General features: G+C 40.9%; 1 protein-coding gene across 1 annotated transcript in view; it reads right to left on the bottom strand.

The window, feature by feature from the left end:
• Positions 1 to 4,795: 4,795 nt before the first annotated feature.
• cracr2a.S (calcium release activated channel regulator 2A S homeolog) overlaps positions 4,796 to 17,259 on the bottom strand; it is a 57,663-nt gene continuing 45,199 nt past the window's right edge. Inside the window, exons 12-18 of the mRNA XM_018254871.2 lie at positions 15,418 to 15,745; positions 14,599 to 14,731; positions 10,591 to 10,672; positions 8,182 to 8,296; positions 7,696 to 7,797; positions 6,327 to 6,403; positions 4,796 to 5,183 (exon numbers count right to left, since the gene is read on the bottom strand). Coding sequence (XP_018110360.1) covers positions 5,093 to 5,183; positions 6,327 to 6,403; positions 7,696 to 7,797; positions 8,182 to 8,296; positions 10,591 to 10,672; positions 14,599 to 14,731; positions 15,418 to 15,745 — 928 coding nt within the window. The 3' untranslated portion in view covers positions 4,796 to 5,092. The remainder of the gene's footprint in view (positions 5,184 to 6,326; positions 6,404 to 7,695; positions 7,798 to 8,181; positions 8,297 to 10,590; positions 10,673 to 14,598; positions 14,732 to 15,417; positions 15,746 to 17,259) is intronic.

Raw genomic sequence — 17,259 nt, forward strand, 5'->3', positions numbered from 1 at the left:
TTCGGGCGACTAATCTCCCCGAACTGCCTCCTGCTGGCTAGAATGTAAATCTCCGGCGGGATGGCACTCGGAGCGCTTTGTTTTCCGAAGTCGCCCAAAGTTGCCTCACGAGGAAACTCGAAAAATGAAGCGCTCCGAGTGCCATCCCGCCGGCGATTTACATTCTTCCTGTTTCGCTTCACCGAAAAATTTGTGAAAAAAAATTATTTTCAATTTCGGCGCCCGCCACAATTTTTATTCGCGCCTATTTTGCACAAATGCGTTAAAGGCAAAGGGCGTCTGAATAATTTGGACGTGCGACAATTTGGACATGCCATTGACTTGTAAATGAACTGGCCTGGTTTTAGGTGGCGAATATTCAAATCACAACTGATTCCATAGTCGAGGTGTGATAAATCTCACATTCAAATTTGAATGTGTGAATTTTGACACCAAAAAAATTCAAAAATTTAACATTTACTATTCGACCCTTAATAAATCTGCCCCTGAACTATAGGTCAGAAATGGGACATACCTTTAGATCCCGACAAGAAATTTCACTTAGCAGTGAAATAATTTCACCGAAACTAAACATTAACATCTCCACCTAGTGTTGAAGAACTGTATTTCTATAAAAAAAAAAAAAAACATTGGTTTCCCTTCTACTTTAAAGGGTACACTAATTATTACAAATTCTAACACGGGCCAAGTACTGAAAAACATACACTTTCAGCAGACGGACTAATCAATACTAGTGATTTGTTCTACTGGAAGAGGCTAGAGACCTATCCAATCACTGCGGGCATACTGATTTGCAGATGCATCGTTTTCTTTGTTTCAATGCACAAGCAAAGCATAAAAATAAGTACAGAGATGATTTCATTCTAAAAGTTAAGCATCTGTACTCCCCTCCATTGGAATGTAAGAAACATGTATATACACAGATGGCTTTACCAGGTCTGGTCCAATTGCCATTTTGGAGTCAGGAAGGAATTTTTCCCCCTCTGAGACAAATTGGAGAGGCTTCAAATGGGTTTTTTTTGCCTTCCTCTGGATCAACTGGCAGTTAAGGTGGCCATACACTATATAAGATCCGATCTAACGGCTGGGCTATATCGGATGAATCCAAATGTTCGGCCCTGGGGGCCGACGGGTCGCAGGACCGTATCAACTAGCCAAAAAAAAATCAAACTTGACCGATCGATATCTGGCCGATTTTTGGCCTGATATCGATCGGTTGGACCCGTCGGGAGCCCCCACACATGGGCACATAAGATGCTGAATCGATCTAAAGGACCGATGGAATAAGAATGGCTTGGATGATTTTTTGGACAGACATAATATCAAAGGCTATTGTGATACTAAACTCTATAGTTAGTATAGATATGGGTATATAGAATTTATGTGAAGGTAGGGAGGGGTGTGTGTATGGGGCTGGGTTTTCATTTGGAGGGGTTGAACTTGACTTTGTCTTTTTTCAACCCGATTTAACTATGTAACTAATTGTGTAACATTTTGGTATATCTAACATTTCAGCCAGTGGTTGCAGGAAAAATTGTAATTGTTACATCTATGGCCCCCTAAAAGGAGAACTCAACCCCCAAATTATAAACCTAGTGAGCAAGATAGTCCCCCTTCCCTGCTTCCCCTCACATAGTTCAATAGGTCTGAAAATGTCCCTAAAATTTTTCCCACCTAACCATGCCCGGATTTGTGGCGAGGCCACAAAGGCCCGGGCCTAGGGCAGCAGGATTCGAGGGGCGGCATGCCGCCCAGGTGCATCATTTTCCTAATGCAACTTCACATTTATTTGCCTGCGCGCGCAGTCCTCAGTGCCAGAGTGGGAGAAAGTGTGAGAGCAAAGCATGTGCGCATTGCGCATACACACCTGAGGGGGGCAGGGGGGGCAGACAGTTTTTTTCTATGGCCTGGGGGTGACACCAAGAGAAATCCGGTCCTGCAAGCAACAATGCAGAGTAAACCTAGCAGAGCTTGTGGGTGCCATCTTCCGGATCTTCTTTGGGTCCTCTTCGGATTTATTCGGGTCCTCTTCGTCAATTCGGGTCCTCTTCGGATTTCTTTGGGTCATTTTCGGATTTCTTAGGGTCCTCTGCTGATTTCTTCAGGTCCTCTTTGTCAATTCGAGTCCTCTTCAGATTTCTTCAGAACCTCACGAGGAAACTTCGAGTGACTTCAGAAAACAAATCGCTCAACCGGAGATTTATATTTTAGCCGGCGGGAAGGCAGTTGGGGGAGTTTAGTCGCCCCAAAGAAGAGGAGATTTGTTGCCGGGCAACTAATCTCCCTGAATCTGCCTGTGTTCCCTGACCCTAAATCGCAAGGGCTTGGCCCCACATGTGTGCCAGTGAATTTTTCTACCTGTTAGATTGTGAGGGTGCCGATCCCTACATCATTGAGCACCGGGCTTCTATTATTCTGAAGGCCAGGGTGTGCAGGTTTGGATACAATTTGTTGCCCTAAAGTAGGAAGCACAAATTCTCAAGTATATCATTGTATCTTGTAACTTCAAGATTTGCTTTTGATGGAACCATAGCCCTAGCCCAAATGATCAAGACCAGTTATGGTTCATTATTCCTCCTCCACAGAACTTTAGAATAATGCAGGGGTGCACCTCCAGATGCAGCCCCCCTCTCCCGCTCTGTGCTTAAAACTCCTTCAAAGTAGTTCTTGGGCAGACATTGCTTCCAGAGTCAGTTTGGAACTGAGCAGTGAGTGAAACTATGGGATAAAATGCGTCCGGATACTTTTATCCATATAGTGTATATAATATGAGACTGGCGCTGTTAAAGATACGGAGACAATGATTTTGTTTTTCTCTCCCAACATTTATTACGGTGTATCTTTTTTTTTTACATTGTAGAATCAAACGTAATGCATACAGACTAGATCTGCGCAAAAAGCTTATTACAATGCAACCATTTAGCCACATTATAAATATTTTCATTTTCTCTTTTTGTAAACAAAACTATACAATTACCAACAGAACAAGATACTGAATTCTAAAAAAAAAAAGAGAACAACAAAAACGGAAAAAATTAAAACAAAAAAAAACGATTCTCTCTCTTTAAGGAACCACAGATTCTTTTCTAAATCTAATAAATATTCCATATACTGTATATATATATATATATATATATATATATATATATATATATATATATATATATATATATATATATATATATATATTAGTTCAGACATTTTGTAATTAACATTCTTTTCAAATATATAACGTTTATTATACATTATTTTAAGATAGCAGCACATTTATTTTGAAGGATAAGTAAACCTTTAAAATAAGTGAATGTAAAATTGATGAGGGGGCTATTCTAAGCACTTTTGTCATTTACATTCATTATTTATTTTCTTTTTATTCCAAGATATTAAGGGATACATGTGCTGTTAATATGAATGAATTTTGTTCCAACAGCGCCACCTGCTGGTCAGTTTCTGACCAGTCTGACCACCAAGTAGTCAAGGAAGTTGTCAGGAGAAAGAAAGAGGCTGCTCTGATGTTCTTCTGCTTAGGAAATCAATTAGAAACCTCTCTCAAATCTTTCCTAAGCAGAAGAACATCAGAGCAGCCTCTTTCTTTGATCTTTGCAGGATCATTCCTAATGACTGACAATTTATCTAGAATTCATAGAAACAGCTTGGACCTTCTGATCTATAAAAATGAGCATTGGCACCAGGGTTGCCAGATCTAATTTTGAAAAACAGCTACAAAACCAGCCCAAAACCAGCCAAGAGGCACTTCAAAATTAGCCGAAAAATAGCCCAATATGTGCAGTGAAAAAAAGTTTAAAAAAATAAATGAAAATACACCTTTTTCAAATTTTCACTGATTTGTAGTGATGGACGAATTTATTCGCCAGACGCGAATTCGCATGATTCGACGCTGGTGAATAAATTCTCAAAATGGCCGGGAAAATTCACTGGCATCAAAAAAAATGTCGCCGACGTCAAAAACAGGGACATAAACTGACGCCTGAGTCAAAAACGAGACGCCGGTGCCGTTTCGCAAATTTTTCGCCGTTTCGCGAATTTTGCAAATTCGCCCATCACTACTGATTTGCAAGTTTTTCCATGGAGTAAAATGAGACAGATTTGCCCATCACCAGGGGTGTAAATACAGAGGGGGGCCCAAGATGTATAGGGGCCCCATGAGGCCCTAATACATATACAGTTTGAATAAATATTGGTAAAACTGGTCAACCGCTAGACATTTTGGCCAGCAGAGGGACGGAAGACTGGGGTGCAGAGCACAAAATCTGGATAGAGTCCCGCAGCAGTTCCGGGTACCCACGGGTTACCTGCAAAAAAAACAAGTACCCTGCAGGATGTAGGATTTTCCGGATTTTCCGTAACGGGTATAGATGCTAGTCGGGTTGCGGGTCTCTACTATATTTCTTATCTTATGTTATATTGTCTATATTTTACTCCTTTTAAAATGTTAGAAAACTTTTTTTCTGTCCCTGCCCACCTTGATGATGTCCCTTCCTGTTTGCAGAAACATCACTTCCTGTTTAATGGTCGACGGCGGGTTGGGGATAAGGCAGTTGCGGGTCGGGGTCAGGTAGCAGATCAAAGTGAGTAAATAAGAAGGTTGCTGTTTAGGTTGCGGACTGCAGGTTGCTGGTCCGGGTCTTATAAATTTGTTCCGTGTTCCGCGCAGGACTCTAACTCCCGACTTCTACGTCAGTCCCATTGCATGCTGGGTATTGTAGTCTTCCATTAAACTTGGCAGTTGGCAAATTGTTAAACAATTACCCAGCATGCATTGGGAGACGTAGGCTTGGCACAATAAGGCAAGAAAAAAACTTTGGCTGGTTTCCAAAGTACAAACCAGCCAATGGCCCAAAAAGTAGCCCAAATCTGTACCTGGGCTAGTTTGTACTTTTTAAATCCGCCTGGGCTTTAAATCAATAGCTCAATTTGGCTGGTAACCCACCATCTTGGCAACCCTGATTGGCACCAAAGAACGTTGGCTGTTTTTTTTTGGATCCCAACCTAGAATAACAGTAAAGTATCCCTTGTCCCTATCCAAGAGAGATTGTAGTGTAGAACAAGGGAAATACACTCGGAACTGGATCTACTGTCTCGAGCAGCAATTCAGTTTCTTTGGAGATTCAAGTAACCGAACTGTCTTCTCCTTGACTTTATCTTCCTGCTCCTTCAGTATCCTGAGAGGCAAAAGAGATGATTCATGTAATAAATGTTAGTATATAGAAGGAAGGACACAACATGGAAACACATGTTAATATGCAGAGTGCAGGGTCTGTTCAGACAGCTTCATCTACAAACTTGATCTCAATGGGATAAACAACAGAAACCCCAAGGGGCAGATTTACTAAAGGGCGAAGTGGCCGTCGTTAGTGAAAATTTCGCCTGAAATCCCATCCGCAAGAAAATCGCCAATTTACTAACGGGTGTAGACAACAATTCACTAGCGAAAGAGACCATTTGTAGCATAGTGTAAGACGCGCCCAGAGAGATCTCTTACCTCCTGGCACATCTAAGGTCCCTGTGCGCAGGCGCGCAATTTCGCATATCCCTTCTCTATTGACGCTGAGCGTCATAACACGTGCGTCACAACGCCGAGTGACGAATTCAGCGCAGGATTCAAACTTGGCGCCAAATCTTCTTTAAAGGGCCAAGTCTCCATTTTGAAAGTGCCCAAGCTAGGTTCCTGTTCTAATGTGTATGGAAATGAACTTAAAGGATAAGTAAACCTTTAAAATTATATAAAATTGATGAGAGTGCTATTCTAAGCACTTTTGTCATTTACATTCATTATTTATTTTAATTTTATTCCAAGATATTAAGGGATACATGTGCTGTTAATATTAATTGAATTGTGTTCCAACAGCGCCACCTGCTGGTCAGTTTCTGATCAGTCTGACCACCAAGTAGTCAAGGAAGTTGTCAGGAGAAAGAAAGAGGCTGCTCTGATGTTCTTCTGCTTAGGAAAACAATTAGAAACCTTTCTCAAATCTTTCCTAAGCAGAAGAACATCAGAGCAGCCTCTTTCTTTCTCCTGACAACAACTTGGTGGTCAGACTGATCAGAAAATGACCAGCAGGTGGCGCTGTTGGAACAAAATTCATTCATATTAACAGCACATGTATCCCTTAATATCTTGGAATAAAAAGAAAATAAATAATGAATGTAAATGACAAAAGTGCTTAGAATATCACCCTCAACAATTTTACATTCATTTAATTTAAAGGTTTACTTATCCTTTAATATGAGGGATGGAGCAGAGTTAAAAGAGAAAATGTCCAAATCATGGTGGAAGATAGTCACATGGTTATTCTATTCCTTACCTTGCTAAATGCAACACAGATTCTTTAACGTTGTGCCCAGAAGAGGCGCTGCATTCATAGAACATTAAATCGCAGTCCTTAAAGAAAAGAAAAGGAAATTCGAATGATTGAATCATGACGATCAGAAGCAGATTTTCTCCTCACTTTTACAAGAGATCTGCTTGAAGTGGTTTAAAGATTTTCAACACTGGATCCGTTATCCCGAAACCCGTTATCCATAAAGCTCCAAATTACGGAAAGGACGTCTCCCATAGACTGCATTTTATCCAAATAATCCAAATATTTAAAAATGATTTTCTTTTTCTGTGTAATAATAAAACAGTCGCTTGTACTTGATCCCAACTAAGATATAATTAATCCTTATTGGGAGCAAAAGCAGCCTATTGGGTTTATTTAATGTTTATATGATTTTCTAAGGTTTAAGGTATGAAGATCCAAATTACGTAAAGATCTATTATCCGGAAATGTTCCAAACATTCTGGATAACAGGTCCCATACCTGTATACTTAAGTGGTTGTGAAGCTGATAAGGGCTGTGTGGTGTTTATACAAATGGCCTGTAGATGTCACTGTGCCCAGACTTATACTGTGCATACTTCAGAAAGCTAAAAAGTGAAAGTTAATGTTGTGTAATGGCTGCATGACTCTGCTAATAAAGCACTGCTATACTCTCCTCATCCTCGGCTACCCAAAACATAACAGGCTGATTAGAGCCAGTCTTGCATGATGCCATTGAATTTGAAATGGAATTTTTCAGCTTTAAATTCATGTTTAGTATGATGCGTTTGCACCTTATATAGAATTAACCCCTCTGTGTCATAACTGTGCCCCTGACAATATGAGACTAATTACAGTTATGGGATCCATTACCCAGAAACCCATTTTCCAGACAGCTTCATCAGCTGTTATCTTGTGTTAGGGAGCTGCTATCTGGTTACCTTCCCATTGTTCTGTTGTTTGGCTGCTGGGGGGGGGGTGAAATCACTCCAACTTGCAGTACAGCAGTAAAGAGTGACTGAAGTTTATCAGAGCACAAGTCACATGACTGGGAGCAGCTGGAAACTGACAAAATGTCTAGCCCCATGTCAGATTTCAAAATTTAATATAACAAAATCCGTTTGCTCTTTTGAGAAATGGATTTCAATGCAGAATTCTGCTGGAGCAGCACTATTAACTTATGCGTTTTGAAAAAAAAACATTTTTTCCATGACAATTAAGACCTGTTTTTCAACTTATCCAGACAATCGCAAGTGTAACCCAATTATATAATCACCTCTTTACAAATAAATTATACAATAGGAAAATGAGAAAATAAAGGAATAGTGGCCCTTTAATCTAGTTTTTCACTACAGATGTGTGACATACTCTACCTTGGCGAGTTGTTCCCCTAAACCAAAGGGCACTTCTCGTTCTTTTTCATTATCCGTTTTGTTGCCTAACATCGTTATAGGGATATTTTCTCCTGTGGCTTCCTGTGGTGCAAAATAACACAAATATATCATTATAAGTAACAAAATACAAAGTCATTCGCTGCGAATTTCTACGTTTTGGCGAATAAATCTGCAAAACACACGTGAAAATTTGCCGGCGTCACAAAAAATATTGGGCACACGTTGCTTGCGTCAAAACAGTCGCGCGTCAACAGTATTCGGATGCCCATTGATTTTAACGCCGGCGTCAAAATTGACGCGAATTGACACGGTCGTCAAAATTGATGCAGGAGTCAAAATTTCGCAAATTAAGCGAAACGGGAGAAATTCGCCCCACACTATTCATAAGCCATTCTTTGTAAATTTGAACAGAATATTAACACATGGGGTGGAGTTTTCAACATAAATACAGTATTGGCTCCTCACCTCAACACTGGTCAGCCATTGTCGCACAGCCATAAACGTTTCTTTGCACGTGATTTCATACATCACAATCACGCCGTCTGCCTTCCTAAAGAACTGCTTGGTGATGCTCCGATACCTTGAAGTGAAACAAGCAATATAGTAACTATTTATCAATCCAGATTTACAGTGATGAGATGAGACAGGCTTGATCTCATTTACAAGCTTAGTATCTAGTCACATAAATGTGAATAGTGATGGGCGACTAAATTCGCCACGCACAAATTCGTGACGAGTTTTGTGAAACTGCTGCGAAATGTCGCCCAAAATTTTGGACGTGCGACGGAAAAGTCGCTCGCGTCAATACCGTTGTGCGTCAACTTTATTCGGACGTCCATTGACTTTAACGCCAGCATCAAAATTGGTGCGGGCGTAAAAATTGATACAGGCATCAAAATTCGCGTTTCACAAATTTGTCGCCGTTTTGTAAATTTCTCTGGAAACTCGAGAATTTTCGGCCAAAACGGGACAAATTCGCCCATCACTAAAATAGACCATAGTGCTCTGTGAATTGGAGATTTCAGCCCATTGATCTATATTTTGTTTATATGGCAGAGCAAAGTGGAACTGAAATGGTGAGGTCCTGACATTTTAAAGGGGAACTATCGTGAAAACGAAAATGTAATATAAGCTTCAGCATACTGAAATAAAACATTTTCAAAATATAATCAATTAAAAGTTCGGCATCAAAATAATCTTCACTATTCCTCAGTCAGCATCTGTTTCTCTTCATTCAGGAGTTGGGTGTCAGATAATCATTGACAGTTAGATCCAATATATCTTATAGGGGGGCTCCTTTTGCCTAGAAGATGAATTAGAGCTCACTCTATTAAACTCACCAGACATCATGTCTCTCTACATGCAGAATTTGTGCAAAAGGCAGTTATTTTGTTAGATTTTGTTAGTACTGGAATCAGTTATTTGAGTGAGCTCTAATACATCTGCTAGGCAAAAGGAGCCTCCCTATAAGATATATTGGATCTAACTGTCAATGAATATCTGACACCCAACCACTGCATGAAGACAGAATGAAGAAAAACAGATGCTGAGAGAGGAATAGTGAACATAAATTTATTTCAGAAATGATGCAGAATATTTAATAGATTGTATTTAGAAAGCTTCTTATTTCAGTGTGATGAAGCTTATATTAAATTTTCAGTTATGTGATAGTTCCCCTTTAAGTACACAGAGGCCCCAAAAAGCCTCTGATAGGCCCAATAAATAGCGACTGTCGTATCTTATAGCAGCGCCTGTGCATGCGACAGAATCTACAGTCTGGGCTCAGATATCATTTTATCTGCATATTTTAGACTTTCTCAGTGTTTCCTGCACATGTGCACACAAGTGGAGGGGGCTCTGGGGCAGCAGCCCAAGTGGGCCCTGGGCCCCCCAGTCTGACCCTGTGTGAATACATGGGCCATATTAAAGGAGAACTAAAGCTAGAACTATTGTACATGATGTTTTGTGCTTGTGTACCAGCCCAAGGCAACCACAGCCCTTTAGCAGTAAAGATCTGTGTCTCCAAAGATGCCCCAGTAGCTCCCCATCTTCTTTTCTGCTGATTCACTGCACATGCTCTGTGCTGCTGTCATTTACTGAGCTTAGGGACCCACTCACAATATACAGTACACATAGAATAGAAATGTCACAATATAAGGCTGATTAGTAATTAATACAGATAATTACTACATGGCAGCACAGAAACCAGTGCAATTAGCATCAGAATTTAATAATCAGCAAACCTGTAGCATCAGCTTATATTACAGCCAGGGAAGCTCATTTTCTGCTGGATAATTAGTGACGATCCCTAAGCTTAGCTTCTCAACAGCCAATCAGAGCCCACTGAGCATGTGAGTGTCACAGACACTTTCCAAGATGGTGACCCCCTGTGACAAGTTTGAAGTCCTGGATCATTGCTGCTATTGACAAGCTCAAACTTTAGCCTCGTGCAATAAGTTCACTATATAAAATATGGCATTTTTAGCCACATTCATTTTTAGGGATTAGATCTCATTTAAAGGGGTCAGTGCCTTGCCCTGATTCAGACCACTGAGAACCATTATTTATATCATTTCACGATCTTGCAGAGAGAAGGGTCAGTCTTTAGATCAGTAGTAAGGTGCAGCTAGTGGTACATTACAGCCCCATCATTAAATAGCTTCAGTAAATAACATTTAGAATTTTGGCTGAGATGTATCTAAATCTGTGTATGATATCTATAAGGCTGCAGGCACGTGGAGTCTTGGCTCCGCTGCTCTCAGCCTGTACTTTTTAATACGAATATTATATTTTGCAGAAGGGAGCGGATCTGCTTCTCTCCATCTTTGTTTGTCCCTGATCCCATCCCTGAGGCTGTGGTAGAAAAAAAATCACCTTTCTTGCCCTGCCGTGTCCCAAAGCTGAAGTGCCACTTGGCAATTATCCACGGTCACTGTCTTTACACTGTAATCGACTCCTGTGAGAGAATGGAAACAGAAGGAGATTTCAGAGATAGGTTTGGGCTTTCTATACACAGCCTCACAGCTTATAAGGTACCCAGTAGCCAATATATATATAACAGGCCAGGCAGACGAGTGAGAATTCTTGCCTTCAGCTCCAGTACTTGGCTCTGGTGGTTTTGTTTCACAGTATAGATTGAGACTGGAACAGAGTCGGACTGGACCAGCGGGACAACGGGAAAAAACCTGGTGGGCTCCGGCCCAGACCCCCTCTCCCAATCTGCCTGGCCCTTACAAAAACTATATGCAACGGCATTCGTGTGGCCCGGCAGGTTTGTAACTCAATGGGCCCCCCAAACCCTGTACTGGAAATTAAAATGTGAATAAGGATAATAAAATAAAAATCAAGAAAACAATAAAAAAAATGTTTCATGAAGTACAACAAATTAAGGAAATGTTATATATTTTGTTAAACGAAACAGTAGGTAAAATGCATTTCCAACCCTAAAAAAAAAAAAAAAAAAAATATATATACCTTTATTGCCTTTATTGCGTCATAATAATACCTTGGGGCAGATTCACTAAAGGGCAAATTTTCACCAGTAAACGATCCCCCACATTTCGCTCCACTTCACCACTCTACGCTATTTCACCAAAATGCGAAGTTGCATCTCAGGAGACAAACGCTGGCGAAGTTTCACTAGCGTTAATTCATCAGCGCAAGCATTTCATAGTGATCTAGCGTTCAATTCTGTCTAGTGAAACTTTCTTAGTACTCTTACACTTAGGTCAATTTGAATAGGGCGGGTACATATAGGTCGTACTGTATATACGTCTTTATTAGAGATATCGGTGCAAATGCTTGAAGTGGCCACTTATTATTACACATGTCCAAGGAAGCAAAATAAAGACAAAAAAGATCCTCTAATGCCCTAGACATGAGCCCACCCTAAAACAAATGTGACATGCCCCTCAAATTGGTTTAAAAAAATGTTAACACAAAAATCTTTAATAGTTAGGACTTTTGAAGGCAATCCCGCTTTAAAAAATTAAAAACGCCAGCATTTTTTAGAACTTTTATGACTTTTCGGCATACAGGATATGATGTCACTGACATAAGATTGAGGAGGATGTAGTTTCATCTTATCAGTTCGCCAGGTCTAAGATTGTGAAGGAAACCGTGGCAAACGAGGTAACGTTCTGTAATATTCGCACTGTAGTGAATTTGTGGAGTAACGACCTTTCACCTGAGCGGAAATGTGCCTCCTGATTTCTGACGAATTTTGGCTAGCGATGGCCACTTCCCCTTTAGTAAATCTGCCCCACAGAGAGAGATCTATGACATTTTATAACACATGTTCCCTTTGCAGCTGCTATACAAAATAAATATATGCATTAAATGAAACATACAATGGCGAAAAATTCGTGAAAAAGCGCCGGCATCTGTATTTGGCAAAATTGCGCCAGCGTCCAAAAAAAATGACGCCGGCGTCCATTTTTTTTCACACTGGCGAATTTTTGCTGGCAAAAAAATTCGCCCATCGCTATTTATTGGCAAATGACAATAGAAAAAAGTACTTTTATATAGTACATAGAAATATTATAGCCTATTTTAATTAAAATTATTTTTTTTTATACAGTAACATAACTATAAATCATGGGGAGCCCCCTGACACGATCTTTGCAGTGGAATCATCACAGTAGAATACCCTTAGGTTGCTATAATTTATGTTTTAGCCCCAAAAATTTAAACCAAACATGTCTGCAAATCTGTCCTCTCTGTCTTTCAAGGAGCCGGGTGTACATAGAAGGCAGGATTTACTCTCGTGCAAAGCCAGTGTATAATGCTTTAAAGGAAAACTATACCCCCCAAACAATATAGGTCTCTATAAAAAGATATTGCATAAAACAGTTCATATGTAAAATCCTGCTTCATGTAAATAAACCATTTTCATAATAATATACTTTTCTAGTAGTATGTGCCATTGGGTAATCATAAATAGAAAATTGCCATTTTAAAAAATAAGGGCCGCCCCCTGGGATCGTAGGATTCACTGTACTTACAAACATACCAACAAACCATACATGTTAGGTCACATGAGCCAATTAACAGACAGAGTTGTGTCTTTTGCTTCCACACTTCTTCCTGTTACAGTTAGAGTTGTAGTATTTCTGGTCAGGTGATCTCTGAGACAGCACAGAGACCATCACGAAATGGTGGCTCAAGGCAAGAGATGTAAAAGGGCAATATTTACTTAAATATATATTCCAGTTTGGTAAGATTCTTTAATCTGCCACTTAATATGATATGAACTATCTGTTGCTTAAGTGTTCATTTTGGGGGTATAGTTTTCCTTTAACAGGCAGATGGCACTGCTCTCTATACAAAATATAGCCTCCACAATGTCACAGCTGAGATCCACCTACTCATTTAGAGTGAGCTTGGGGCTCTTTATCATTTGAAAAATGTCTCTATATCCATGCTTTTTATAAAAAAAAGTTTTATTACAACATATTAAAATTCAACAAAAAAACCCACATATTAATTTAAACTAATAGTGTTCATTTAAGCGGGACTGTTCAGAGGGCTCTTGTCACGAATCGGCACCCAGAATCCAGAACCAATGCTGGGCTCCCTGGTCTCGGCTCTTACTTCTGCCTTTTACAGCCGCCTTTCACCTCGGGAGGAGCCTGTCAGGGCCCGGAGGCGCAGTTTGGAGTGCGGACCAAGGAGGAAGCAACTAGGCAAACACAGTTCGTGGTACAAAGGGTTTAGGCAGAAGAATCGTCAGTTCAGGCAAAGGTCCGTCCAGGCAGCAAGATAACGTGGTCGGGATTACAGGCAGAGGTCGGTCCAGGCAGCAAGATATCAAAGTCGAGGTTTCAGGCAAGGTCAAAGATCAAGGAATCAATAATAGTAAACACCCAGGAACTCAGGATAGAAGAACCTATACTCGGGCACTGAGAGAACCTTCTGGCGACTTTAAATAGGTGGATTTTCACGCCAAAACGCGCTAGATGATGTCACAGGATGTGCGTCAGAATATGCGCCAGCGTCTAAGGATGCGCCAGCGTTAATATGCTGCGTCTACGCCGGCGTCTGACGGCCGCATGGCCTCTTCTGGGTGCCGCCATCTTGGACGCGCTGAGGACGCCTTACAGAGCCCTCGGCTAATTGGATCCCGCCAGGTCTTAAAAAGAGAGGAGCCAAGCGAGGTTTCTGGACGAGCAGAGGGGCACGATCGTTAAGCAAAGTCTTTTGGGCAAAAGGTCACAGTTCAAGGGTTAGACAAAAACGTAGTCAAACAGGCCAGGTCGGTTCGGGCAGAATTCAAGCAGAGTCAGACAGGCAAGGGTCAAAACTGGAAGATCAATCAGAGTAGTCAAACAGGCACGGGTCGGATAACGGAGTGTAGAATAGTCGAAAAACAGGCCAAGGTCAGGATCACAGAAGTCAGGAGAAAGTCTGTATTATTGATGTAATACAGAGAGTCTGTGGAGCTCAAAAACCTACCATGTAGGTCTAAAAGTCAATCTATAGGCCTCTGACTTGACAGCCCAACGATAATCAAATTCTATTTCTCCAATGCCACAATCACAATGTGTCGTCTATGTAAAGGTCCAAACATTGTGCTTCCTAACACAAATCTAGTCAAGTCATCATCATCATCATCATCATTTATTTATATAGCGCTGTCAAGATACTCAGTGCTTTAAGTCATCTAGAACATGCACCAAATGCACCAAAGTACATGTCTCTAAGATTCATCATCCTTATGTTCTTCAACTGCCAGCAGACAGGGCAATAAAAGCCATGGCAAAATAAATAACATGTTCTATCAATTGGGCTAATGTAGATCATAGGGGTACTGTATATTGTCCATTTATAACTGATATAAATAACATAGAGAATATTCAGCTGAATTAATATATAACATCTTACCGACGGTGGCTGAAGTTCCAGGATGAAAACTACCTTCACAAAATCGTCTCAGAAACGAAGTCTTTCCAACACAAGAATTACCGACTAAGACTATTTTAAAGATGCGCTCTGGGGCGGTGTGCGCCAGTTCTTCCTTTAAACAAATGAATTCATGGTTAGCCCTCATTTCAAGTTTGCCAAAAGAGATTTAAAAAAATTCCAAGACCACTAGATTTTCACAAGCAACATAGTAACATAGTAAGTCAGGTTGAAAAAAGACACATGTCCATCAAGTTCAACCTTTTAACTCTATTTTAACCGGCCTAACTGCCAGTTGATCCAGAGGAAGGCGAAAAACCCCATTTGGAGCCTCTTCACTCTTCAATTTTGCCAATTCCTTCCTGACTCCAAAATGGCAATGGGACCAGTCCCTGGATGAACTTGTACTATGAGCTATCTCCCATATCCCTGTATTCCCTCACTTGCTAAACACCATCCAACCCCTTCTTATACCTATCTAATGTATCAGCCTGTACCACTGATTCAGAGAGACAATTCCACATCTTTACAGCTCTCACTGTAAAAAAAAAACCCTTCCCAATATTAAGGCGGAATCTAAATTGGAAGGTTCTAAAATGGAAGGTTCTGAACATAACTGGATTGGTGGGTTCGTTTCGCATGAATAGGGTACGGGGACTAGAAGGGGGAATCAGTCAATGATTTTACAGAAACTGATGGATATGACCTTGTCTCTCCTTGTCTAAGAGGGAGCTATAGCATACTATTTATGTGCATTTTCTACCATGACACTGTTATATTCAACTATAACTTTACACTTACAGTCAGTAGTGTCTCTTTTCCGACTGGTTGTCCTCTAGGGGAAGATGGTACTTCTCCCTTAGGAACCTGTTCTGTATTCTCAGATAACTCAGTGCTGGTCTTCTCATTCTCCTCTACTTCTTTCCACTTATGTAAAGGTCTCTCCTGCTGGTCGTCCAGCAGTTGGGGTAAAGGGTCTTCCTCAATGGATATAATTCTTTGCAGCTGTTTCAATTTATTTGATTTACACTCTATACCATTTTCAGGTTCCTGAGTCGATGCAAAATAACCATTAAGTCCAATAGAATTGTGTTTACTATGAAATACATCCTCCTCTTCTGATGATTGGCTGTTAAGACAAAAAGCGAAAGGTAATGTATATATAGATGTAGATATCTAGCTCTAAAATGCTTAATTCCAAACGTCAGCTGTTGAAAGGCCACAGGAGGGACCTAACTGTTAGCAAGTGTTCTTGTCACCATCTTGTTCTTCTATGACCATGTTTTGCTATTTTGCCCTTTTATACCTTGTATCCCCCACCATTGCTGTTTACTGCTGCTTATACTGGGACTTTATTAAATCAACAAGACTGAAAGAAGGTTCACAGATCATATTTATTGAATTAGAGAGGATCCAGAGAAGTCCAACTATGCTGGTAAAAGTTATGGAAAATCTTAGCTATGCGGAAAGACTGGCCAAATTGGGGATGTTCACTCTGGAGAAGAGGCGCTTAAGGGGAGATATGATAACTATGTATAAATATATAAGGGGATCATATAATAATCTCTCTAATGCTTTATTTACCAGTAGGTCTTTCCAGCTGACACAAGGTCACCCATTCCAATTAGAAGAAAAGAGGTTCCACCTAAATATTGGGAAGGGGTTTGTTACAGTGAGAGCTGTGAAGATGTGGAATTGTCTCCCTGAATCAGTGGTACAGGCTGATACATTAGATAGGTATAAGAAGGGGTTGGATGGTGTTTAGCAAGTGAGGGAATGTAGGGTTATGGGAGATAGCTCATAGTACAAGTTGATCCAGGGACTGGTCCCATTGCCATTTTGGAATCAGGAAGGAATTTTTCCCCCTCTGAGGCAAATTGGAGAGGCTTTAGATGGGTTTTTTTTGTCTTCCTCTGGATCAACTAACAGTTAGGTTAAAATAAATTTAAAAGGTTGAACTTGATGGACGTGTGCCTTTTTTTAACCTATCCCAGTTGTTCTTTGAGCAAATGGGTGAGGAACATATGGATAATATCAATCGTATAGTACCTTGCCATGCACAGAGTCACTAGCTAATGATATGTAAAGACAGAGGAGCTGTGATTCTACCTAAGGTGGCCACCCTATAGCTTATCCGTGATGTACTCTTCGCATGGGGCAAGGATTCCTCTATTTAAGAAAGAGTGTATAGCACTGCGCTATAATGCCAGAAAGATGTGTCTGGTTCAATCTGGGCTGGCAGAAGCAAACCCCAGTCTCCCAATCGCTTGTCTGTCCTGAACCCTTGACTTACTCCTCTTCCATCCACTCTATACATGAGAACAATGAATGTCCCATGTTTGAAGCATAGTGTATCCTGCCTAGTAAAGGTGGCCATACATGGATAGATCCGCTCGTTTGGCGATGTCGCCAAACGAGCGGATCTCCCTCCGATATGCCCACCTTGAGGTGGGCTATATCGGGCAGATCCGATCGTGGGCCCTAGGGCCCAACGATCGGATCCTAGCATTCGCAAACGGGCGGTCGGATCGCGGGACCGCATCAACGAACAGATGTGCCTGTGATCCGACGGGATTTTTAATCCCATCCGATCAAGATCTGGCCGACTTTCGGCCAGATCTCGATCGGGGAAGCCCGTCGGGG

This window comes from Xenopus laevis, chromosome 3S (genome assembly GCF_017654675.1).
Source record: "Xenopus laevis strain J_2021 chromosome 3S, Xenopus_laevis_v10.1, whole genome shotgun sequence".
NCBI classification, from domain to species: Eukaryota; Metazoa; Chordata; class Amphibia; order Anura; family Pipidae; genus Xenopus; species Xenopus laevis.